This window comes from Lagenorhynchus albirostris, chromosome 8 (genome assembly GCF_949774975.1).
Source record: "Lagenorhynchus albirostris chromosome 8, mLagAlb1.1, whole genome shotgun sequence".
Taxonomy (NCBI): domain Eukaryota; kingdom Metazoa; phylum Chordata; class Mammalia; order Artiodactyla; family Delphinidae; genus Lagenorhynchus; species Lagenorhynchus albirostris.
Genome location: NC_083102.1, coordinates 59,021,920 through 59,047,971, shown reverse-complemented (window position 1 = coordinate 59,047,971; position 26,052 = coordinate 59,021,920). Strand labels below are relative to the sequence as shown.

Genomic DNA, 26,052 nt, shown 5'->3' with positions numbered 1-26,052 from the left:
CCACTGCCCCACCTAACAGCTGAGCAACCTTGGGCGGGCTCCGAGAAGTCTGCCTCAGTTCCTCATCTGTTGATGGGATAAAAATAACGTGTGCTGAGTTATTGTTACTGACTCCTTGTGGTGTAGATTACATGTGTTGATTCACATGAAGCGCATAGAGAGGTGCCTGGCATGTACTGGCTGTTGTCCTTATCGCCGCTACCATTGTTTATTACAATGTCAGTGATCTCACCACAGCCTCCAGTGACCTCGCCCTCACCCTGACTGTGCCACGGTCTTGAGAAATGTTGGTGCCTTTTCACGCTCTGTCCCCTCTGCCTGGATCACCTTGCCCTCTGTTCTACTCCTGTCTCTCTTCTCCAGTGAACCTCTGCTTATCCTTAAAGAATCAAGTTAAGTATCTCCTCTTCTTTGATGCTCTTCTCCCTCCTGCAGGCAGGATAACTGGTTCTCTCCACTGTGTTCCCATAGTACTTTGGTGCCCCGGGGCTGTGATACTCAGCACTCTGTTTCTAGGTGGTGTGTCTCCTTTCTGGCACACAGAGACACCTAGGGCTCCCTTTTCTTCTGAACTGACACTGGCTCCAGGGGATGCCACAGACCTTACTATGTTCATCCCAGTTTCTTCCAGTACCAGGCACAGAAAGCATTTGGTAAATGTTTGCTGAACAAATAAATATTTGCTGCCCTATATATAGTCTTAAAAGCAGGGTTTTCTCTATGGTTTTGTTTCGCTCTCTGCTGTTCACAGTGCATTACTAAATTTATAGTGAGAAATACAAAACTCGATAGCTTAAAAGGCTGGCTGAAGTGGTTGCATCTAACGCTGTAGTCACTTGGCTCTGTGGGCTGTTTTTTATTAGTCATTTAAAAACACCATCACAGGGTAGTTAAAGAGACAGGAGATCATCATTTAAATCACAGTGCTATCAACCCATCCATGGCTTGGTCTACAATTTAATGATGAGAGTAATACATCTAGCAAGTAAATATTTAACTAAACATTTTGGTACTTGACCTGAATGCAGAGAGTAGAATGGAAATTGTAAATGTTAAGATGTAGTTTAACCAGCTTATCCCTGAATTTTACTGGTAGAAATTAATATTGTACTTTCATAAAGTAATAATAAAGCCTTTCTCCTCATAGATGTTATCTCATGGTATAAGTAAAGGATTAATAAGTGAGCATAGTTTAGGAGGAGAGAATTCTTACTTTGAATAAGAACGTTTGCTTTGCCCAGATGGTTCCATATTCACATTTTCTGTGCTGTTTCGGTTCATTTAGATTAAAAAGAGTATAGCCCCCGGGCTTCCCTGGTGGCGCAGTGGTTGAGAGTCCACCTGCCGATGCAGGGGACACGAGTTTGTGCCCCGGTCCGGGAAGATCCCACATGCCACGGAGCGGCTGGGCCCGTGAGCCATGGCCGCTGAGCCTGCGCGTCCGGAGCCTGTGCTCCGCAACGGGAGAGGCCACAACAGGGAGAGGTCTGCGTACCACAATAAAAAAAAATTTAAAAAAAAAAGAGTATAGCCCATACTCACGCTAGCAGAGGCATAGGGGAACTTTTGGTAAGAGTTCACATGAGAGAGAAGGAAATCCGAGATCTCATAGGGATCCCAGGGCAGGAGTTTCACTGGAATCTGGCCTCCGTGGGACCGGAAGATGGTCAAGGCCGTCCCTCCCACCTGTGCACCTTTCATGGGCTGTGTGTTTTCTCTCTCTCTGGTGTCTCCATTCTATTTGCTACACATTTTCTCCTGCCAGTCTTCTTCCTTTTCGTGTCATAGTTGCTACTTCCTTGTGGCATTATCACACATGTCTTCAGCTGGCCACTTTCCCCACTCCATCTGGCACCGTCTCAGTTTGCTCCTTTGTGCTGACTGACTCATCACCTTGTCACGCTCCTGGGAGAAGGGTCCTGACTGGGCAGCTCTACTCTTGGTGCCAGGTCACAGGGCCCAGGTTGCTGAACTCACTGGCTGTACATCTTTTAGGTGTCTTGCCCTTGGGGATGAAATAGGCTCAAAATATGGCTGCCTAGAGAAGACGCTGCAAACCCAACTGTTTATAGGATCCAGGCAGCTTAGTTATATCAGTGAACAAATGAGGCTGGTTGTGAAAGGCAAATACACATTTGCCTGTCAGGCAGAGGACAGAGTTGGGTGTTGTCTAAAGGCATAGACTCTTGAGGAAGATGGCTTAAATTTGAATCCCAGTCTCACTATTTATCATTTGGGTAACTGAGAACAAATTACTTAATCTCTGTATGCCTCAATTTCCACTCTACAGGGTGGTTTTAAGGATTAAATGAGTTAGTAAAGTGCTTAAAATGGTGCCTGACACATAATAAACGATACGTTGGCTGTTTTTAGAGGAAATTTTGATTAGAATCAGCATCCTTATCATTTAGTTTTACGATGAAATGAGCTTTCTCCAATTCTGCCTAAAACATGAAGCTGTCTTGGTCTATTTAGTTTCTCCCTTTTTGTAAAGCCATAAGCCCAGAGAGATATTTCTCTATTGTGAGGATATCAACAGAGCAAGAAATGATGAACGATAATTGGCACTTGTCCTTATTGCCATGCTGGCATTAGGGCGTGGCGGGGACCTTGCTGAATTGATGCTTGGGTCCTGTCTAAAGGGCAGAGCCTCACCCAACTGGAGGTAGATTGCTGTGATGTCAGAAGGAGGCCCAGAGCTGTCACATCCATTAATCAATCAGTTGATCAGTCTAGTCATCCATTCAGCCATCTATCTATCTATCTATATAATCTCAAATTATGTTTAAAACCTGTGCTACTCAGCAAAACACATCTGCAAGCTGGATGCACACATCCCTCGAGCTAGTGACTTTTGGCTGTAGGCTGTTTCTTTAAGAAGATGATGTGGGGCTTCCCTGGTGGTGCAGTGGTTGAGAGTCCGCCGATGCAGGGGACACGGGTTCGTGCCCCCGTCCGGGAAGATCCCACATGCCACGGAGCGGCTGGGCCCGTGAACCATGGCCGCTGAGCCTGCGCGTCCGGAGCCTGTGCTCCGCAACGGGAGAGGTCACAGCAGTGAGAGGCCCGCGTACCGCAAAAAAAAAAAAAAAAAAAAGAAGATGATGTGGGCAGAGCTGGTCTCTCCAAAGAGGCTGAGGGTGGACCTTTTAATATAGTGAATTAGGAAAGTGTACTTACTGGTGACGTATAACACCATAAAGACCCTCCCAAGGACAGCAGCATGACACGGCAACAGTAGATTCTGATCCTTGGGGTTAGCTTACTGAGTGTTTCCAAGGAAAGGCATCTGTCTTTGATTTGATTTTCTTAGAACAGATGAAAAAGGTAACTTTTTTTTTTAGTTCAAATATGTAGGTCCACTACTGTCATAACTGCCTTTCCTAGAAGTGGCCCTTTCCTGTCAAAGACCACACCTCCTCCTGTGCCCTGATTCTTAATTTCCACTCCACCTATCGTGTCCAAAACTGAGCTCGGCCGTCTTCATCTGTACCAGGTGTTAGTGCTAAAAACTGAGCTCTAGCAGTCAGAGCCAGTTACACACACACACACACACACACACACACACAATCACACACACACACACACACCCATCACTATACCCTGTTTTCTGCGCCACAGAGTGGTCTTTTGAAAATATGAGGTAGCACATCACTCTCCTCCTAATGGAAACCCTTCTTACCTAACTTGGAATATATCGGGCTTCGGGGTCCGGGTCTGCAGCGTGGCATCGGGCCCCACCTATGCCTCTCCCTGTGCCTGCCTCCTGCGAGGTGATGTACTGACACTCTCCCTCATTTTTGAGCACACCAGGCTTGTTCCCACTCTGCTGTCTTTGCCCCGTCTGTTCCCCTTCCCGAAATGCAATGCATGTTTCCCCAAATTTTTCAGCAAGGCCTCTCCCTTCCTTCCATCTGAGACCAGTCAGAGGGAGCCTCGTTTGTCTTGAGCTTGTCACAGAGTCATAGTTGCTAAATGTATGAATGGCTGAACCGTGGGCAGTGTGTTGGGGGGGGAGGAGCTGAGAAAGGCGTTAGAGAAAAAGAGTATTTTCACTAAAGTCCACTGATTTAAGAGGCGGGAGGGAAAAAAGCAAATCTGTGGAATAATGAGATTTTCTGTATCACTAATACTGTTGATTTACCCAATGTGCAAACGATCCAGAACGTGAGGGGGAATTTACTCAGGCCTGATGTAGCTCTTAGACATTAGTACCTAAACATTCCATTTCAAGTGTCCTCGTTCAAGGTAAGAGCAGAAAGTGGCAGCAAAGATTGCCCCAGTTTTTACATTGTGATCCCCCTCTTTAGAGCTGTTGATGTGTTTAGTTAATGTTAATTTACTTAATATGCTTCTACTTTTTGTTGTTTCTCAGGTCTCTTGCCACAGTTATTGGGAGTCGCCCCAGAGAAGGCCATAAAACTTACAGTAAGTCTTTGATTTGATGCTTCCGATGAAGGGAGTTTGCACACACTCAGGAATCTAGCAGAGATTATTATGTGAAACAGCAGGTCTGTGTTTCCTCAGAGGCGCTAACTGATTTGAACATGGAGGTGCTCACCACACATAGCTTTTTATTATTCCCCATTTAACAGTGAACATCTGAAAATGTGATAATATACTTGAACAAGGTTTTGGGTGGTTGCCACCACCATCATCATTGTCATCATCACTATAGTAGTGGCAGCAACAGCAGCTAAATTTCTTTCAATACCTACCATATTAGGTGCTTTCCATGTATTATCTGTTACTGTTTTAATCTCAAGCAAGGTGTGACCCACAGTTTACAAGTCAGGAAAGTGAGGCCCACGGGGATTAAGTATTTACGTGTGTTTGCACAGGTCGTTAGTAGGAAGACTAGAATTCAAAACCAGATTTTTTCTGACTCCAAAACATATTGTTCAAGTACACATGCTATTTACAGAATTCGTGTTCGGGGTGTATTCTGTACACATTTGCCGAAGTGACATGTTTAGGGGTCTGAGTTCTAGTTTAAGTTGATCCTCCACCATATTGGTTCTCCAGTGCCTGACTCCTGTCTGACAGGTGGTAAGTATTCAGTATGTATTTGTGCAATGGATAAATAATTGCATTTTCATCACCAAGGTCATAAAGTCCCAGAAAGTTAAACTTCACTTTTGGATTGGGCTGTGTAGCATTGGTCCTGAAATTCTTCTTTTACCATCTTATTATGTGACCTTGGGACAGCTAATCTTTTGATTGATCCTTAAAATTGCTTGTAGTACATACCCTTTTGAGAATGTTATACTTAATTAATTAATGAATGCTCTTGATGTTCTCTGAGAATCCTTGAGAAATTTTTTAAATACTGAATTTCTACTAAGCTAAAAGATCCGCTGAGCCAAATTTGTCTCGATGATGCTGTTTTAGATTAAATCTTGTTGGAAAACTTGAAAGTGATTTTTTAATCAAATCCTATAAAACAGTTTTTAAGTTATAAAATGTATGTTTTAATTTTATCTCTGTTGTTAATATGTCTCTCTTTTTATGCTATTGTAATGGCAGGACATATTTGAATTAAGCTTGTAAGCCACCTCTCTTAATTGTTTTCTCCGTGAAACATCAGGAATACGTATTTATATATTTTACCTTTCAGTAACCATGTATATGCTATTAAGAGGAAACTCTTAAGATACTTCATTTATTCAGTTTATGATTACTCCAATACAGTGACAGAGAAAAGTAACATTTATTTACAGTTGTATATTTATATGTGTTTAATGGCTTTCTCTATATTTTTCATCAGCTTCTGTAAATATTTTTCTTCCAGGTGAATGATTTTGTGAGGGATAAATTTACGCGCAAAGATGGCTCAGTCCCACTCGCAGCAGAAATTCTTGCTGGAGGCTGTGTAAGTACCTTTTGCGGATATCTACATTGAAAAGACTTGTTTCACATACATATCACGACCGTGCTACACAAGTGTGGACTAAGGCTTCTGTTCACCACAGGTCCCGTTCAAGGGCAGAGTCTACTAGGGCACCTCGGCTTCTCCTAGACAGGCGGACCACTCCTGAGGTGGAAGGGTAAACGTCTCTGGTCTTACTGCCTGTTAAGTCATGCCTGTTAAATTCGCCATTGCTAGCAGTTGGTTCTGCAGGAGAAGCCATTTGTGGCAGAAGTGTTTGACCTTTGAACAGATCTTTGCTAACCTATTTTAGAGTTTATTTTTCATACATTCTTTCCTCATGGCACCCTCTGCTGGGTCAGGCACTGAAATTTGTAGTTTGAAGTCAGCAACCATAGCTCTCTGCTTTGCTTTACTTCACAAATGCCAGCAACTCTTCAAGTTCCCCAGTGCTTCCAGGAGAAGGATGTGGGAGGTGACTGGCCGAGTGCGCTCCGCATTGTCAGAAATGCTTAGAACGAGTACTTCTTTATATGGATGAACAACCTGCATCTTGTTCTTGAGCTCAGCAAAACATCATGTCTTGTTTTATTTCATGTACAGGTTTGTTCACGTGAATGTAAATACCTTATGTAAGTTAAACTCTTATACAAAGACTGGTGCTATTTAAAGATAAGGTTGGTTAAATAAATGGTCTTTGATCACTAGGGCAATAAAAATTGGTATATTTTCCATCTACACCTGTGTTTCTTGTACAAAAGATGAGGTCACTTTTTTTTTTTTTAAATTCACTTGTTCTGTGCAGGAAACGGTGTTCATAAAATGATCTTTTCTTGAAAAGTCCTTGAGTTTAGAAGTTGGGAAAACACCCGAGAATATTAAACCTTTGTCGGGAGAGGGCTTATTGTCCTAACATTGAATGGGGTTCCCTGAACGTAGCAGGAGCTACAGAGTCCTAGCTCCTGGTAATTCTTAAGAGATGGACGGAATTTGGCTACAACCTGACTTTCTGTTTGATCACTGACCTGTCAGAGACAGCCAGGTAAGATCCCCTTGTCCTGTAACTTTAGGAGCATTCAGGGTGGAAAAAGGGAGCCTTTAATGTCCTAAATAAAAAGGGCACACAATAATAATCCAGAAGAATATTAGGAGTTGCAGAAATGGCGCTTGCCGGTAAGTACTCGTCCTTTAAAACAACTGTAGTTTCCAGTTGAATAACTAGATTTTCTGATTTTCAATAGGCATAACCATGGGCTATACCTAAGTCCATCCTTGAAGCTATTACAAGGGTCCCGAGAGAGTAGGGCATTTCAGTAGGTCAGGTGTGTTTGTTTTTTTTTTTAGAAGTCAGGTTTTAAACTTTCTGAAAAGACATGATTACATATCTCTGTAAGAATTTAAAATGGAAAACTAACTATATGATACTACTCAAGATTTTGGCAATAATCTTGAGGGTTATTTTCTTTTTAATGAAAGCATTTTGCCTGCACACAGACCTGGGTGCCAAGGAGATTGGTCATGGCACGTATCGTCTGCTGTAGGTGGTCTTGTTTTCTCGTATGTGGTCGCCCATTCCAAACACAAAGCACCGATTGGCATCAGACGCGGTGCCTCGTTGTTGCAAAGTGGTGCAGCCCTTTTCAAACCTGATCTAAACACAGGCTTAAAATTGGAGCCACTGGGGCTTTACAGCTACTTAAAATATCTGTGAAATGAGGTTTGCCATCCTTCATCTCAAAGGTGGGGAGTCAGTGGTCCTCAGTGTTTCAAGTCTCCTGTTTTTGACTGCCCCCTACTCCTCCCTCCCCCTGAGTCATTGCTTTGAGAAGTAAGAGTTTATTTTTCAGGTAAGCAATTCTGTTGGTGGCAAACAATCCAGGTCCTTTAGATCTCTGAGTAGTGGGATGGCTGGTGCCATTGCAGCATGTGTTTTTAAAGCAGTAACAGCATCTTTCTCTGCAGGCTCTGGCAGAGTTGTTGTCCCTGTCGTTCAGAGCCAGTCACACACCTCCTTAGAGAGTCCTTGTGAGTACCTCTGCCTCACTGTCCAGTTAGGACTACAGAGGGTTTAAAAGGTAGTGTTGCATGGGCAGTTCCCCTTAGTTCACCCAAGCATTGCCAGGCATTGCCTTTTAAGTCCCCGGGGAGCTCACCTTACTTTATTATCACCGAGAATTAGGAATATGGCTAACTTTTGCACTTATAACCTCAACTGCTGATTTCTTTGAAGATGGCTTTTTTGTTTATTTTATAATCTGTTTTCTACAAAAACAGGGAAAAGATGCAAGGAGGTCCTTGTCTGCTAACCTTAATCGTCTCCTAGCTAAACTAAGGCCTGTTTTATTATTTTTTTTCTTTAGAAAAACAACAAGAATGATAGTAAATTTGAAGGAAGATGTTGGAGGAAAAAGAATAAAATTGATCTCATTCATTAATTTTTGATATAATGAAATCTGTGACTGAAGAGCTTAAAAAACTCTTGTTAAATACTCTTGTTTCATTGGTGTATGTAAAAGGATGAATCTAGCATGAAACTTACTTTTTGCACTAGTTTAGAGCACTGTTAAAAATTTGACCAGTTTTCTGAGCATTTTTGTAGATTGACACTTAACAGTGGTGATATATTCAGCACGGCTCAAGGCTACAGTAGGTGCCAAGACTGGGGTTTATAAACTCTCATTCTGAAAGGTGTCTTGTGGTTTGTGTTTTCTACATAAGTTGGTTTTCTACTTTCTGAATTAGACTAGGAGTTTTAGGAGTTTTGACAACTTGTTTGACAACAGTTTTGACAAGTTGTAGGAGTTTAGGTCTTTGACAAAGACCTGGAGCCTCAGGTGTCCCTGCACAAGAGCTCAGCCCTGGAGGGAGATGTGACTTAGGGTGGTCACTGTCAGCAACGGTGGAGGCTCCCAGTAACGGTGGAGGCTCCCAGTAAATGGGGCAGAGGACAGAGGGCCTGTCACCACTACCCATCTCCAGTTAGGTTCCCAGTGACTTTAAACCTGACACGTTACCTCTGAGTACGTTGTTGTGATTGCAGTGTTGCTGCTACTTTAAGAAAAAATAACATATGTAATACCATGTGGTCTGTAGGTTACAGTCCTTAAATTCTATAAAGTAAGTCTTCTATGCCTCTAGTGGAATAGAGGATTGAACTCCTGGGGGCACTGGGATCTTTAGTTTTTGATCCTTTGATCTTAAGGTTGTCCAATAAGGAAATACAAATGGTGCCACGACTGGTTTCAGGGAAGATATAAATATGATTAATTTATTTGGCATGAAAATCTACATTGAAATGAAAAGAAAAGAAATGATATTCAGTGGGTGGAAAAATATGTCAAAAAAGGATAAACCTCTGTCTTATAAAGCTTGTATTTAGTAAAAATTATTTGTGTACCAATAAAAATTAATAGTATTCCATAATAATTTTTGGAAACACAAGTCAACATGCTTCCTGAACAATAGTCCTTTGATAATGGATCCACTGTATTTTTCTTTCTTTTTTATTTTAATTTTATTTTGGAGTATAGTTGATCAACAATGTTGTGTTAGTTTCGGGTATACAGCAAAGTGATTCAGTTATACATATACATGTGTCTATTCTTTTTCAGATTCTTTTCCTATTTAGGTTATTATAGAGTATCACGCACAGTTCCCTGTGCTATACAGTAGGTCCTTGTTGGTTACCTATTTTAAATATAGTAGTGTGCACATGTCAATCCCCAATTCCCAATCTGTTCCTCCCCTCTGGTAACCATAAGTTCCTTCTCTAAGTCTGTGGGTCTGTTTCTGTTTTGTGAGTAAGTTCATTTGTATCTTTTTTTTTTTTTTAGATTCCACACATAAGTGATATCCTATGATATTTGTCTTTCTCTGACTTACTTCATTTAGTGTGATTATCTCTAGGTCCATCCATGTTGCTGCAAATGGCATTATTTCATTCTTTTTAATGACTGAGTAATATTCCATTGTATATATGTACCACATCTTCTTTATCCGTTCATCTGTTGATGGACATTTAGGTTGCTTCCATGTCTTGGCTATTGTAAACAGCGCTGCAGTGAACATTGTGGTGCATGTATCCTTTCGAACTATGTTTTTCTCTGGATATATGCCCAGCAGTGGGATTGCTAGATCATATGGTAGCTCTATTTTTAGTTTTTTAAGGAACCTCCATACTGTTCCCCATAGTGGCTATACCAATTTACATTCCCACCAACAGTGTAGGAAGGTTCCCTCTTCTCCACACTCTCTCTGGCATTTATTATCTGTAGGTTCTGTGATGATGGCCATTCTGACTAGTGTGAGGTGATATTTCATTATAGTTTTGATTTGCATTTCTCTACTAATTAGCAGTGTTGAGCATCTTTTTATGTGCCTCTTGGCCATCTGTATGTCTTCTCTGGAGAAATGTCTGTTTAGATCTTCTGCCCATTTTTTGATTGAGTTGTTTATTTTTTTGATATTGAGCCGCATGAGCTGTTTGTAAATTTTGGAGATTAATCCCTTGTCAGTTGCATTGTTTGCAAATATTTTCGCCCATTCTGTGGATTGTCTTTTCATTTTGTTTATGGTTTCCTTTGCTGTGCAAAAGCTTTTGAGTTTCATTAGGTCCCATTTGTTTATTTTTGTTTTTATTTCCATTACTCTAGGAGACGTATCAAAAAAGATATTGCTGCAATTTATGTCAAAGAGTGTTCTGCCTGCGTTTTCCTCTAAGAGTTTTATAGTGTCTGGTCTTAAATTTAGGTCTTAAATCCATATTGAGTTTATTTTCGTGTATGGCGTTAAAGAATGTTCTAATTTCATGTTTTTACGTGTAGCTGTCCAGTTTTCCCAGACATTTATTGAAGAGACTATCTTTTTTTTCCATTGTATAGTCTTGCCGCCTTTGTCGTAGATTAATTGGTCATAGGTGCTTGGGTTTATTTCTGAGTTTTCAATCCTGTTCCATTGATCTATATTTCTTTTTTTGTGCCAGTACCATACTGTTTTGATGACTGTAGCTTTGTAGTTTAATCTGAAGTCTGGGAGCCTGATTCCTCCAGCTCCATTTTTCTTTCTCAAGATTGCTGTGGCTGTTTGGGGTCCTTTGTGTCGCCATACAAATTTTAAGATTTTTTGTTCTAGTTCTGTGAAAAATGCCATGGGTAATTTTTCCATCGAGATACATACATGTGCATTTGGGTGTGGGTATATGTGTAAATATATCTAATGCTTATGGGAGCTTATATTCATTTTAAGTGGGGAAAATAATTGACATGCTCACATCACTGGTTCTGAAAGGGATTGGTGAGAATATCACCATGGAAAAACATGGCATGAAGAGCAATCTTAATTGCTCTCCCTTGCAAGTAAGTGTGACCCTAATATTGTGGCCTATGTTCCCATTATTGTGGTGATTCTCATACACATGGTATTTTTTGCTTGTTTGTACAGCCATGTATCAGATACCATTTTTAAGGAACATTTTTTTTTTTTTTTTTGCGGTACGCAGGCCTCTCACTGTTGTGGCCTCTCCCATTGCGGAGCACAGGCTCTGGATGCACAGACTCAGCGGCCATGGCTCATGGGCCCAGCCGCTCCGCGGCATGTGGGATCTTCCCGGACCAGGGCACGAACCCGTGTCCCCTGCATCGGCAGGCGGACTCTCAACCACTGCGCCACCAGGGAAGCCCTTAAGGAACGTTTTTATAACTCATTTTTTTTTCTTTTGCATTACGTTCAATTGCAGTTAATTTTTATGATTTTTGAAAAACAAAAAGACACAGACACCCATGTGCCTGCCACTTAGCTTAAGATGTCAAACTTGACAAATGCAGCCAGAGGCCCTCTTGTGTTTACCTGTCCCAATAGCTTTTTCCTCCCTCATCTCCCAAGAGATAAAACTATCCTGAAATTGGTGTTTTTTTTAATTCTCATGCCTGTTTTTTAATACTTTTTGTGACATCTGAGTGTATCCCTAAGCAAGATGAATGTTTGCTTTTGGATGTTTCATTCTGACCCAATGCTACAGGAACATAGACCCAATGATTCCCATACTGATGCCTTTGCATTTTTTTCTTACTAGTGCCTTGCTTGGAAGAAAAGAATAGTAAATGGGAATATCATTTTCAAATGCTGTAATGTGGCTGGCATACAGTGAGTATGTCTTATAGATGTGTGGATTTATATGATTTTATATAAATATAGTTGGAATGGCATATTTATTTAACCAAGTTTTATGTAACTTGGAGTTTCTTCGCTAAAGTCATTTCTTCAATCCTACCATTTAAACTCATGACGAATACTGAGTAAATTTAAAATTGTAACCCTCCCCACTGCCAATACACACGCTCCTTACCTGCCTTACTGTCCCCGCTCCTCCTCTTCTCCCTAATGGGAATATGATTTCAGCGTTTCTCTATCACTGAGGAGGAGAGGTGTTCTAGTTATCTATTGTTGTATAACAAGTCATCGAACAACTTAGTGGCTTCAAACAGCAATTTATTATTATCTCTCCTGGTTCTGTGGGCCGACTGGGTTCACCTGGGCAGTTCTCCTTTGTGATCTCCATGTGGTGATAGGTAGACAGCAGCTGGGGCTGGAATCATCTGAAGGCTCCACTGGAATAGATGTCCAGGATGGCTCACACTTGAGCTGGCGGTGATGCTCACTGTTGCCTGGGAGCAGCTGGGGCTGTGTTGCAGAGCACCTACTACGTTCCTCTATTATGTACCTTGAACTTTTCAAACCTCGGCAGCTTGATTCTAAGAGAAAGCTTCCCAGAAGCAGGCATCCTAAGAGTCCTGGGCAGAAACTGCAAAACTTCTTAGGACCTAGCTTTCAATAGCACTTCTTCTCCATTCTACTCGTCAAACAAGCCACTTAGCCCAGCCCGGATTCAAGAGGAGAGAAATTAGACTCTACCTCTCAATGAGAAGAGTAGCCAAGAATCTTTAAACTACCACTGGAGGGTTCAATAAGCAGCGTTGTAGAATGGGAACATCCTCATTGCCCTCCAGTTTATGAAGATTTCATAGTTAATCACATGTCTTCTCCAAGGAGAAGACATGTTGCTGATTCTGGAACCCATTCCTGTCCCACATTGCTCTTGGTTGAAGGGAGCAGAAACTCACTAAAGAAAGGCAATAACTAAATGAAAGTCTCCCTGAAGGGTGTACATGAAATGAAATCAAAGGCGCTTGAGAATTGAGGCGGCTCTGTGCACTGGCAACTTTCTCTATTTCCTCTGGGCCTTCTTGGTCTATCTCACAGGGACTTTGCATCTCTCTGCATATTTTTTTAAGACTTTACTTTCTTAAGAGCAGTTTTAGATTCACAATTTTGAGAGAAAGATACAGAGATTTCCCTTATACCCCCTGTCCCCACACGTGCATAGCCTCCCCATTACCAGCATCCCCACTAGAGTGGTACCTTTTTTACAGTTGATGAATCTACATTGGCACGTTAGTCATTCAAAGTCCATAGTTTACCTTAGGGTCCATTCATGGTGTCATGCATTCTACGGGCTTGGACAAATGTATGACATATATCCATCATTATAATATCATGCAGAGTGTTCTCACTGCCCTGAAAATCCTCTGTGCTCTGCCTCCCTGCCCCACCCCTAGCAACCATTGATCTTTGTACCGTCTCCATGGTTTTATTTTTTCCAGAATGTCTTATGGTTGGAACCATACAGTTTTGTAGTCCTTGCAGATTGACTCCTTTCACTTAGTATTGTGCATTTAAGGTTCCTCCATGTCTTTTCATGGCTTCGTAGCTCATTTCTTTTCAGCACTCAGTAATATTCCTTTGAGTGTACCACAGTTTATCTTTTCACCTACTGAAGGACATCTTGGTTTCTTCCAAGTTTTGGCACTTGTAAATAAAACTGCCGTAAACAACCTTGTGCCAGGTTTTTGTTGAGAACGTAAGTTTTCAGCTCCTTTGGGTAGATACCAAGGAGCACAATTGTTGGATCTTACGGTAAGAGTATGTTTAGTTTTATAAGAAGCCTCCGAGCTGTCTTCCAAAGTGGCTGTACCATTTTGCATCCCTACCAGCAAGGAACGAGAGTTCTGTTGCTCCACATCCTTGCCAGCATTTGGTGTTGTCACTGTTCTGTGCGTCTTTTTACTTCGCTGATCCATTTCTTCTCGTCCTCATGGTGTTCACTTCCTCAAGAATTCCCGTCATGTTTTTACTGGCCAACTGGGCTCTCACCGTACAGTATGATCTTCAGCTTCTTTTCATCCTCAGCCCTAGCTAACTGCCCAGTTTTGTTTTGTTTTTCATTTAATTTTTGAGAGGAAATTTGATTGGCAGTCCTCATCTTTGTGTGCCCGGTTGTAGAGCAGTAGTCATGACCCACCCAGATATTAATAACTTTGCTTAACAAATCCATTTGGTTCAACTATTTATAAATGTGTTCAAACCCTTCTTGTACCATTTTGGTTTTAGCTTGAATTCTGTAAGTATCCTGTGAATAGTAGTTTAGGTACTTTTGTTATAAAATATACCCAAAGCCTTATTCCTTATGCCTGAGCTTGAAATCACTTGAGATTTCAAACCCAGCCATATCAAACCAGGAAGAAAATTTCCTCATGTAATGAACACATATGCTCTGGCAATCAGAGTGTGTGAGTCAGAGTGCCTCAAGTGGATTTAAGTCGTACTTTTGTGATCTTTCTCTTCCCAGGGCTTTCTGTGGAGATGTGGCCTCATGGTGTAGTTTTCTTAGGGCAGAATTTTAGTTTCTCTGTGAAAGTCTCTGTGCACATATCCTACTTAATAAATATAGAATGATATGAGGCTCAGTCATTAAGTTGAATTTCTGTGAGGTTGCTGCTGTGTAACGTGTCAAGTAGCCATGATTTATTATGTGTTATAATGATGCTATGGAAATAAGGTTATTATTTTTTTAATGCATAACATCATTATAATTTATTTGTAGTTTAATGAAAAGCTGATGGTTAGTTACATTGTTTTCAAATTTGTTATTATTATTTGGAGTATCTCTGGGAGATTTTTTTGCATACCCCCAAAATGTAAGACCATATTGTAAGGGGTTTTTTTCCCCCCAATGGTAATCTATAGTTTAATAGATGACTTCCAACAAGATTCTAGTGAATTAAATTATCCTTGTTTCATAAGCTTTACATTATTTAAAATACTTTTCATTCATTTCTGTATTTTTACAAACGAAAATAGTACCAAACATACATATTTTATTTTATTTATTTATTTAATATTTATTTATTTATTTGGTTGCACTGGGTCTTAGCTGTGGCTCGTGGGCTCCTTAGTTGTGGCTCACCAGCTCCTTAGTTATGGCTCACCAGCTCCTTAGTTGCAGCATGTGAGTCCCTTAGTTGCGGTTTGTGGGCTTCTTAGTTGCAGCTGGCTGGCTCCTTAGTTGTGGCCTGCAAACTCTTAGTTGCAGCATGCATGTAGGGTCTAGTTCCCTGTCCAGGGGTCGAACCCAGGTCCCCTGTATTGGGATCGTGGAGTCTTAACCACTGTGCCATCAGGGAAGTCCCCAAACGTACATATTTTAGTCAAGATCATATCATAAACATTTTCTGTCTTTCAACATGTGTTATAATTGTGATTATTAAGAAAAAAATAACCATATTAAAGCTAGGGTAGAAAACAAAGCAAAAGAAACTGCCCATAATTCTTCAATTCTCATATCATAAGTTTTCTTAATCTGTACTTATGCGTTATCCCTGACTTCCAGCTCTACTGACTGCAAGGCTTAGAGACTATATCAGGTATTATGTATGACTTGTTGTCTTTGTCAAATGTGGTCCTGCTTTGCCACTTGAGCTTTTCCTTTATAACTGTGCTGAAAGCTAATTGTATCCTGGGGACCTTGGGTAAATGTTGACAGAACTGAGACATCTATAAATGTGCAGGACAGGACCCCTGTCTCACTGTTATGCTCTGTATCTAGCCTGTGTCTGACACATGGGAGAGGCTTAAAAATAGTTGTGGAATGAATAAATGCTTGACTAGAAGGTGTTGGTGATGAGGGCAGTAAATGTAGTGTAGTCATTTGATACACTCTATTGCTGTTACCTTCGTTACAGATGGGCAATGAAGACACAGTGCCTCCAGGGATTGCAGCAGCGCACAGGAATTGATGGACCTTAGGGAATAGCTGTAACATGCCTACATATGTACATACCCAGGATGTTTCACAAGTAATGTTTTCATTGGTCACTCAGGAAAGGAGCCAAAAAGCTTCTATTTATTTTATTTGGCTTCATTTCTAAGAATGGTAAATAAACTAACACAAATATATGGAGAACCTTAAGAACAGGATGAAGACAAACAACTTGGGGCAGTTGGTATAACTTATTCATTATTGCTTATGGTCTTAGTAGAAAAGATTTTATCAAATGGTTAACATGAAGTTATGTCAGAATCATGAAGGAATCGTTAAAAGAGTGGCTTTAAAAAAAAGACTAACAACAGTGAGATACCACTATACACCTTTTAGAATGGGTGAAATCCAGAACACTGACGATATCAAAGGCTAGTGAGGATGTGGAGCAACAGGAACTCTCATTTGTTGCTGGTAGGAATGCAAAATGGTGCAGCCACTTTGGAAGACAGTTTGGAAGTTTCTTACAAAACTAAACATGCTCTCATAGTAAGATCCAATAATTGCCTTCCTTGGTATTTACACAAAGGAGTTGAAAACTTATGTTTTCAGCAAAAACCTTTACAGCTGCTACAAACTGTATGGTTCGAACTATAGGACATTCTGGAAAAGGCAAAACTATGGAGACAGCAGAAGGATCAGTTGTTGCCAGGAGTTGGGGGGAGGGAGGGATGAATAGGCAGAGCACAGAGGATTTTTAGGGCAGTGAAAATACTCTGTATGATATTATAATGATGGTAATATGTTGTTAAACATTTTTCTAAACCCATAGAAGATGCAACTCCAAGAGTGAACCTTAATTAAACTCTGGATTTTGGAGGATTATGAAAATAATTTTGCTCCATCATAATTTGCCCAGTAAGTCTTCTGGGGGATAGGACTAAGGCACTGGGCTGCGATAAGAATTCTATGGCCTGCCTGCTTCTATGAAAAGTTCTTTCTTCACACTTTTACTTGAACTTGGAGCAAAAATAGAAGGTATCTGGTGACAGTAAGGGTTCATAGCACTGGCCTCCCTGGCTAAGGGCTGCCTTTGGTGGCTCAGAAATGTCATCTTACTAGAAGCAAGTCCATCTCGTGATAGACACTGAGCCAGCCAGATGTCTCTCTTCTGTTTTCCTCCCTTCCCCTTCTTTGTGAAGGTCTCGGAGTTATCTGACTCAACACAGTTCAAACGCTGAACCATCCTTCTGGTTTTCTAATAAATAGGGGAGGGGTTTGTTATGATATGAAGGTATGAACAAAGATTGGGTCACAGCTTTCATACAGTTAAGATCCTTTAGATATTGAAGGTCTGTAAATCATTAAGAAATTCTGGTAGTAGTAGTCAAAATAGACATGTATAACAGGCAGAGCCCAAATGTGAACGTATTTGACAGCTCTGTAACTTAATTACTTTTTAATGTCAGTCGAACAGATTCCACTTTGGTTTCTTGGCCAGGCTTCTGTAGGCCTGTTAAAACCCTATGAAGTTGAAAATTTGAAACTTAGTATTCGTAAAACCCGTAAACAGAGTACCCTTTTTCTGTCTTACCATGTAGTTAAGAAATTAAGAATAGGACATTTTATTTTGGTATCTGTCTCAAAAACAGTTAAGTGGTGAGAATCTATTTTCAAAGTTCTGAACAGTCAAGTCACAGATTTTTTTTACTTAAGAGCTTAATTTATACATCAAATCAAAGGAGAAAATCCCATACTGCCTTGTGTTTAGAGGCATGCATTTAGTCAGTTTAACTAGGTGTATTAGTTTTCTAGGGCTGCCATAGCAAAATGCCACGGGCTGCATGGCTTAAACAACAGAAATTTTTTTTCTCACACTTATAGAAGCAGGAAGTCCAAGATCAAGGTGTCTGCAGGTTTGATTTTCTTCTGAAGCCTCTCTCCTTTGCTTGCAGGTGGCCATTTTCTCACTGTGTCCTCACATGGTCACCCCTCAATCTCTGTGTTGTCCTTATCCTGATCTCTTCTTCTTCTAAGGACTCCAGTCATGTTGAATTAAGGCACACCCATATGACCTCGTTTTACCTTAATTACCTCTTTAAAGGCCCTGTCTCCAAATATAGTCACATCAGAAGTACAGGGTTACGTCTTCAGCATATGAATTTTGGAGGGACACAATTCAGCCCATAACACTAGGGGTTAAGATAAAGATTCTTTTCTCAACTGCAATAAGGACTCAAGTTCTTGACTGAAGCAGGGTGATGACCCCTCGTGAGGGCACTGGGTCTGACACTTTCCCTTCAGAGCTTGATAGAGTGAGTGGCATCTCGGCCTCATGCCCCATTTGCCAGCTTCTCTGTGAGGTTGCTGAGCGCCTGCCTGTCTTCAGTGTTTGTGAACAGCAGCTGAGTGCTGTTGGGCACTGTGTTTTAATTTAATTCACCCACTGGTATTTGCGGAGTATCTGTTTTGTACATGTGATCTTTATAGACCGTGATAATACCCGCACTGCGTACAAATTATTTTCATGTCTCCATTTAACATTGGAGTAGAGAGTAAATGGAAAATATGTTGAAGCTTAGATTTCTCAAGAAATCTTTGTTTTCCAGTTTATTCACATATCACATTCCATTATCACTTGAGTATTCATTTTATATGTAATGTAAATCATTAGACATTTACTAGTGTAGACCTTTTTTTGTAGTTACAATCTTATTTGTATCAAAATAATCAAAATAATGTACTTGGGTTTTAGTTTAAAAAAAATTAAATTCCATATCTTCATATTAATCTATTTTTGACACATTTAAGCACACATTTTAGAATGTCACTGTGCAATTAGATATTCTTAGCACATGTCACTTGTGAAAAGCACTTTAAATCTAAGTACATTCAATTGAGCATAATTAGAATATCAAGATACATATTCTTCGTATACATTTTGCCACTTAATTTTTTAAGTAGCTATAAGTGTCTACCATGTGAATTCAAATTAAAGGGAGGTGATTAAATTACAGTTATAGTTAATGCTTTTATTTTAAAATATAGCAGGAATAACACTATTTTTTAAAAAATACACTGCTACGTTTTCTGTGGACAGCAGATTGATGACAGAATGGATTTGTTGTTGTTGTTGTTACATGCAAGACTGTTAGTATTCTCTGCATATTCTCAAGACTGTTGCCGAGAATGGTGGGGGAGGGAGCAGGCATCATAAGGGCTTTTCCATCTTGTGAATTCTTTTGACTTGACGGCCCCCCCAGTCCCTAGAAAGAATGTTCGAGGATAGTATCTTGGTTGGTAAAGAAGCATTAGAGAAAGGCTTGTTTAGTTCATAACAGGTGAGAAAAAATGGATTATAGGGAAATATGAACTGGGGTTCCTGAACAGATCTTTTAGATCATGTATTTAGGCTGCTGGTATGTCCTGTGATTGTAATAGTGAGCAGACGGCCTTGGCAAGTCATTTTAATTTCCATGTAACTTTTTTTTTTTTTTGGTGGGGGGCCATGCCACGTGGCTTGTGGATCTTAGTACCCTAGCCAGAGATTGAACCTGGCCCTGGCAGTGAAAGCACAGACTCCTAACCACTGGACCGCCAGGGAATTCCCTAATCCCATGTAACTTTAAAACTTACTTGTTCACAGTCATTGGACCTGAAGTATGTTAAGATCATTTTTGTGAAGATCACTGTTCTTGGAATACTTAGAGAAATTGGGCAGTACAGTAAGATTCTGGATTATGTTGCCTTTCTAAATATTTGATTTCTTGAAATTCTCCTTTTAAGAAAGAAGTATCACTTCCCTCAATAAAGTTAACTATGCAGAATCAGAAGTGTTAACGATGAAGTTAATCATTACATAACATGGCAAAAGGAATTTGGGTGACAAAAGTGGGAGATAGAGAAGAAAAAATCAAGCTTACAGAAGCACCTGGGCACTGAGCAAAAGCTATGATAGAAGCCACGTTTCAGGTTCTTTGCAGACTATCTATCTAGCCCATTTCAGAAAGGGGGTATTAGAAGAAAAAACCTATATTTTACTTCAAGCCGTGAGGACCATGTCATGTGAAAAATTCGAGCATTTGGAAAGAGTGATGCTTTGTGTTGATAGAGTTCCATTCACCTGAGAAGCTTGGTGCTCAGACTTCATGGTGACATAGTTGTCGCTTCCACAGCCCTGCTTCCCTTTCCGGTTGCTCTCAGCCCTCCTAGATGCAAAGGTGAATTTATGACGATCATGGACTTTAGACAGGACTCACACAGCTAGAACTGTCATACGGAGATGTGCACTTTCATTTGTACTCGTGGCAAGATGAGGTGTCTAGCATCCACTTGGGATAGTTTTAAAGTCCAAATACTAGGACTTGATCTGGAACGTTAAGGGTGATCGTGTTACCTTTTCCTTCTAGCAGTCGTATTACCTGGTTAGAAGGAGTGCACGGTGCGTCATTTTCAGCAGTGGGGAATCTTCTGTACTATATCCTATCTAGTCTCTCTCTTGGTCCCTTTTGTGACTAGCAGTGCACATTTCCAAAGTGGCTTGCCAGTGTCGAGGGCAGCCCACACCTAAATGGAACAGAGATCAGTCCACAAACATGGTGTTGTAAATGATGTGGGTTATCTCTCTGGCCGTTGTCATTTTTACCGGGACATGATTATTAACCATTTCTCAGTAACAAATTTTCAGAATTTAAAATACCCACAATTTATTGAATGTCATCTTGAATTTAATTAAATAAAACTGAATGAATTTAAGTTAAATAAAAACCATCTGGTTATGTTGAGCTCTACGACATCACCCATCACTCACGAATTCTTTTTTTTTAATTAATTAATTTATTTATTTTTGGCTGTGTTGGGTCTCTGTTGCTGCACACGGGCTTTCTCTAGTTGCAGCGAGCAGGGGCTACTCTTTGTTGCGGTGCACGGGCTTCTCATTGCGGTGGCTTGTCTTTGTTGTGGAGTGCGGGCTCTAGGTGCGTGGGCTCAGCAGTTGTGGCTTGCAGGCTCTAGAACACAGGTTCAGTAGTTGTGGTGCATGGGCTTAGTTGCTCCACAGCATGTGGGATCTTCCCGGGCTCGAACCCTTATTGCCTGCATTGGCAGGCGGATTCTTAACCACTGCGCCACCAGAGAAGTCCCACGTGAGTTCTTTTCTTCCTTTTTTTTCCTTTTTTACCTGATATAGCTGCTTCCTACCAGTCTTCAGTGTGACTGTGCTTTCCTCAGAAAGAAAGTTTAATTTGCAAGTTTCTAGGGAAAGAAAAATTTGAAAACTCAATTGTCCTGGCTTGGAAGGAGTTTGCTAAACTAAATTCACCTAAACAGAGTTTCGTCATGTATTTATTAATGGTAATCAGGACCCCTGATTGAGCACTGTGGTGTGCTAGACACTGGAATCAGTGCTTTATATACTTGTTTCCATTTACTCCTCACATAATCCTATAAATAACAGCTAGAATATGGGCTCCCTGAGGGTGGGGATCTTTGTCAGTTTTGTTCACTCCTATATACCTGCCTCTGGAGTTGGCACATTGAAAGCATGAAGAGCATTAATGTCCCTGTGTCCATTTTACAGGTGAAATAAGTTTGGAGTGTGTAGGTTAAGAAGTGTGTCAGAGCCTAGGCTGTCAACCATGGGCCATACTGACTCCCAGCGGTGCCCCCCATTTCTCAAGCAGCTGCTCTGTGTCAGGCACTGTGCTAGCTGTGGTACCTGCTACTTTATTTAGTCCTCACAATGAGTCTGTGAAATGCTTTCATCTCTTTGGTATAAATAAAGAGTCTAAGTCTCAGTAAGTTTGAAGAATTTGTCCAAGGTCACATACAAGGAAATTATGAAGCCTGAATTAAAATCCAGGTTTCTCCGATTCAGTTGCTCCTATGCTGAACCACTGTGCTATATTTAGGTAAAACCCACACTAGTGTAATTATTTTCTGAGCCTGTTTGAATAAAATGGAAAATAGGTCACTAGCTATACATTTCTGAGTCTGAAATATTCCTCAAGGATTCAGATTTGGCATGACTGGGGGATTTTACCTCCTGTTGGCCGGGCTTCCTCGTGATTTATTGACTAATCTACAGAGGAAAACTTGATGCGTCTGATGAAAATCAATGATATTGTACCTGGGAGAAAACCTCTCTTACATATTTCTTGATGGACTCCAGTGTCTCTGAAGCATTTGCATATCTGGATCTTTTCATTTCTCTAGTCTTGGCTAAATTTTAAAAGTTACCGACACTGTAAATGTGTGTTAATGTGGCACAGGACTCTCCACGTGACTTTTTGTTCACAATATTCCTATCTTCAAACATCTTCATGAAACCTGGTTGGGATTTTATTTAGGAAGACTGCTCTGAATTTTAAATTAGTTTATGAAAAAATTGACACCTTTACAACCTTGGACTATTACATTCATTTATAGGAAATTGACAGTTTTTACATTTGCATTTAAAATTAATTTACAGATCAAATGACACCTTTATAACATTGAGTCTCCCAGTTTAAGAACAATACTTGTTTCTCTAGTATTCAATCTGTATGCCCTTTGTATTTTAAAAATCTATATTTTTTTTCATTTCAGTTCTATACATTTCATATTAGGTTATTTCTTGTTAATGCCACTTGTTAAAAAAGAAAAAAGTTAATGTGTAAGGTTTTTTGTTTGGTGTAGCAGTTTCATATTTCTCCTCTAAAGATATATAATGTTTTTGAATGTCGGGCTCTGTTTTTTTTTTTTTTTTAATGCTACAGAATTTTTTGTCACACTGATGCAGGTATTCAGTACAAGTAGGCAATAAAATATTCTTGTTCAGTACCTGATAATAGCCTGGGTAAGAGTCCACATGGCGCCAAACGGAATCATTGCTCACCTACAGTCCTGTGCATACGGTCGGCTCTTAATAGAGAACCTAGAGAACCACTGTGGAGCTGCCCATGGCTCTGGGTACCCTGGGGCGGGCACAGATAAAACAGCCTGTTTTAAACACTGTTTAAACACGGGCTGCGTGCTGCATCTAACAGCCTGTTTCGAGTTGAGGGACAGAAGGCATGAGCAATTGCATTGGGCTCATCCTTAGACGTCATTAGCTGCTTCATCCTCTTGTCTGTGTTGCAAATCAGACTGACTTCACCCTAACTTCTACTTGAGAGCCAGAGTATAATTTTACTGTTGCTCCTGAGGGCCCTTTTGTTGTTGATTTGGTTACGCTTCAGAACTTTAGTTGTGGTTCCTTATGCCAAATCCTGATCCATTTGATTCTATTTTCTTTATCTTTGAAGCCTGTATAGTAAGACTAAGACTAATAGTTTCTGCTCTGAAACAAAATCATCCCACAGCTCTGCATGTGTTATTAAAGCAGATCTGCCAGCTTTACAAAACTGTCTTCCACTCTTCCTCTTCCTCCACTCAGAACTTGTGCTGTTTTGCTTAAGCGAAACAATTATCCCCAGTTCTGTTTAATCTTTTCACTCTCCATAGATCTTTTCTCCTTAATTCCCTAAATTTTCATTCTACTTTGCTTGCTTCCATAAATGACTATCATTCTCTCTTTCCACTTCCCTGGAGAAATGTGGCTTACAGGAGCTCTCTAATTACTCAGCATCCCATCCCCAATCACAGATCACCCCGTGTGCTGGGCTTCACCTCCTCCTTGTGTCAGCAGCCGTTGTTGGCCTTCTTCTCCCTTTGGGAAGCCCCTTTCTTGACTTCTGAGCCTGCATCAGTGTGCACTGTGGTGTATAGCAGAAGACTGTCATCACTTCTTAGGTCTCCACTCTTGGTGTTTCGTCTTCGTCCCACCCCATGTAAGCTCCCGCCTTCAGTTAGCACATATGTGGGGTGACGTCCTCATCTGTGTCTCAGTCCTTAATTCCCAACTCACCCTTCTATGGCCTTCTGGATGTGTCGTCTCTTTAGGTTCTTTTGTTCCCCCCTTTTACATATATGCAAAAACTCTGTTCCTTTCTTCAACCCTACCCACTCCTTTTGCCCCACATTCAGCATCCAAGCCCTGCTGATCTCTGTTGCATCCGCCCACCCCCTACTTCGTTACCAATGTAATTGTTCTAATTCTGGCCTTCTTTGGCTCTCACCTAGTCTGCTAAAACCCTACTTTTTACCCCTGCCCCAGGGCTCTCCCTCCTAATAAACTCTCCCCTCTGCTACCCGGTCATCCTTCTGAGACATAGATACTAGTCACAGCACCCTCCAGCTCCTGAGCGTCATTTGCCAGCTCTCTTCCCACCACAGGCACACACAAAGGCACTTCCCCGGAAGGCGGCCCCATTCCCGAGTGTAGCGTTCTAGGCCTTCCATGATTTGGCCCCCGTAGCCTTATTTTTCACCATCCTCCTTCATACCCCTTCCAGGCCATCTGAAGCAATGATTCTTCCGTGCTGCCGTGATAAGCAGTGGAAATAAATGCTCAGGCTCTGGCATCCAGCAGGTCTAGCTTTGAACCCAGGCTCCACCTTCCTAGCTGTGTGACGACCTCAGGCAAGTTACGTAACCTCTTTTCAGCCTTGGTTGCTCACTTATAAAACTGGAATAATATTATTACCTACCTTACGACATTATGAGGACCAAAAGAGAAAATCCTTACAGAGCTCTTAGCACGATGCCTGGTACGTAGTAAGTACTCAGTAAGTGCTACGGGACGATAATGTTGATCTCGTCATAATTATCATTCTAATTAAAATCTCTTTGGGCAGATGTGGTGCTGGGTCTCTTTACCCTCCAAGTGTAGCAAGCTCTTGTCACTGTCGCTTTGTGTCGTTCCTTGCCTGGATCACCTAAATCCTCATTGCACTTCAGTCACCAGTTGATGCATAATCTCCCCAGATTATCCAAGTCAGCAGAAATCTCTCCCTCCTTTGAACTGCCATGGCAATGTGTCTGGACTTTAGCTCTTATCTCACTTATCTTTTCTCACGTGCCATTTTTTGTATTCATAACGAGTATATTTCTTGGACTCAGTCTTTCCTCTGCTTGCTGGTTGTGTAGCCCTAAGGGTAAGTTGCTGTATTAGTTTGCTAGAGCTGCCATAGCAGATATACCAGAGACTGGGTGACTTAACATAAGTTTATTTTCTCACATTTCTGGAGGCTGGAAGTCGAAGACCAAGGTGTCAGCAGGGTTGGTTTCTTCTGAGGCTCCTTTTCTTGGCTTGAAGATGGCCGCCATCTTACTCTGCCTCACATGGTCCTTTCTCTGTATATCTTGGTTTCCTCTAGTTGTAAGGACACCAGTCACGTTGGATTAGGGCTTACTCATAGGATTTCATTTTACCTTAGTTACCTTTTAAAAGGTCCTATCTTCAAATACAGTCACATTCTGAGGTACTGAGGGCTGTCTTACTTCAGTATATGAATTTCGGTGGAACACAGCGCAGCCCGTACGTAATAGTTGCTTTAATCTTTCTATGCCTCAATTTCCTCTTATGTAAAATCTGGAAAAACGTATGTTTTGAGTAGACTGAAGATATGTATACATGCAAAGCAACACCCTAATAGCCTATGATGGATGCTTAAGGAATATTTATTATCTCTACTCCTGTTTCAAACTCCTTGAGAACAGGAATTCTTTCTCACTCATCTTGTGTCTTTATCGTTGCTAGGACAAACTTTGAACATGATTGCTATAAATATTTGGTGGATAAATATATGAATGAACGATCAAGTAGGAGAAGCGAGCCTGCAATAGGTATATGTGTTTCTCTTTAGATGCATCCACATAGTGGATAGCAACTAAGATTTCAGTCACAAAGACGATACTGAGAAACCTGAAGACAAGTCAGTCTCCCCACTGTAAATATAATATGCCACACGGAGCCAGTTCCTGTATGGAAAATCGTCACCTGGCCTACTTGTCACAGACTCCAGAAAGTCACAGGGAAAGGATTTGTGACAAAATTGCCCACATACAAAAAGCAGTGTCTTCACACAGCCAGAGCCTTCAAGTGATGAGGGACACAGAGACGTCACGTGCACAATAGGTGTTCCTGTCCACTGTCTGCAGATTCAGCTCTCTTTGATCTCTGCAGAGGAGGGACGTGGGTAAGGTACTGTGAATGGATAATAGACCACGA

The 26,052-nt window shown here is 40.9% G+C and overlaps 1 protein-coding gene across 8 annotated transcripts in view; it reads left to right on the top strand.

Moving 5' to 3' along the window:
* The window catches only part of SLC25A13 (solute carrier family 25 member 13), a 297,241-nt gene that overhangs the window by 144,331 nt on the left and 126,858 nt on the right, over positions 1–26,052 (top strand). For all 8 annotated transcript variants that reach the window (XR_009541995.1, XR_009541993.1, XR_009541994.1 and 5 more), the window contains 2 exons: positions 4,376–4,428; positions 5,792–5,872. Coding sequence is in view for 5 of the 8 variants with exons in the window: in XM_060157064.1 (XP_060013047.1) it covers positions 4,376–4,428; positions 5,792–5,872 (134 nt within the window). In the remaining 3 variants the exon portion in view is untranslated. The remainder of the gene's footprint in view (positions 1–4,375; positions 4,429–5,791; positions 5,873–26,052) is intronic.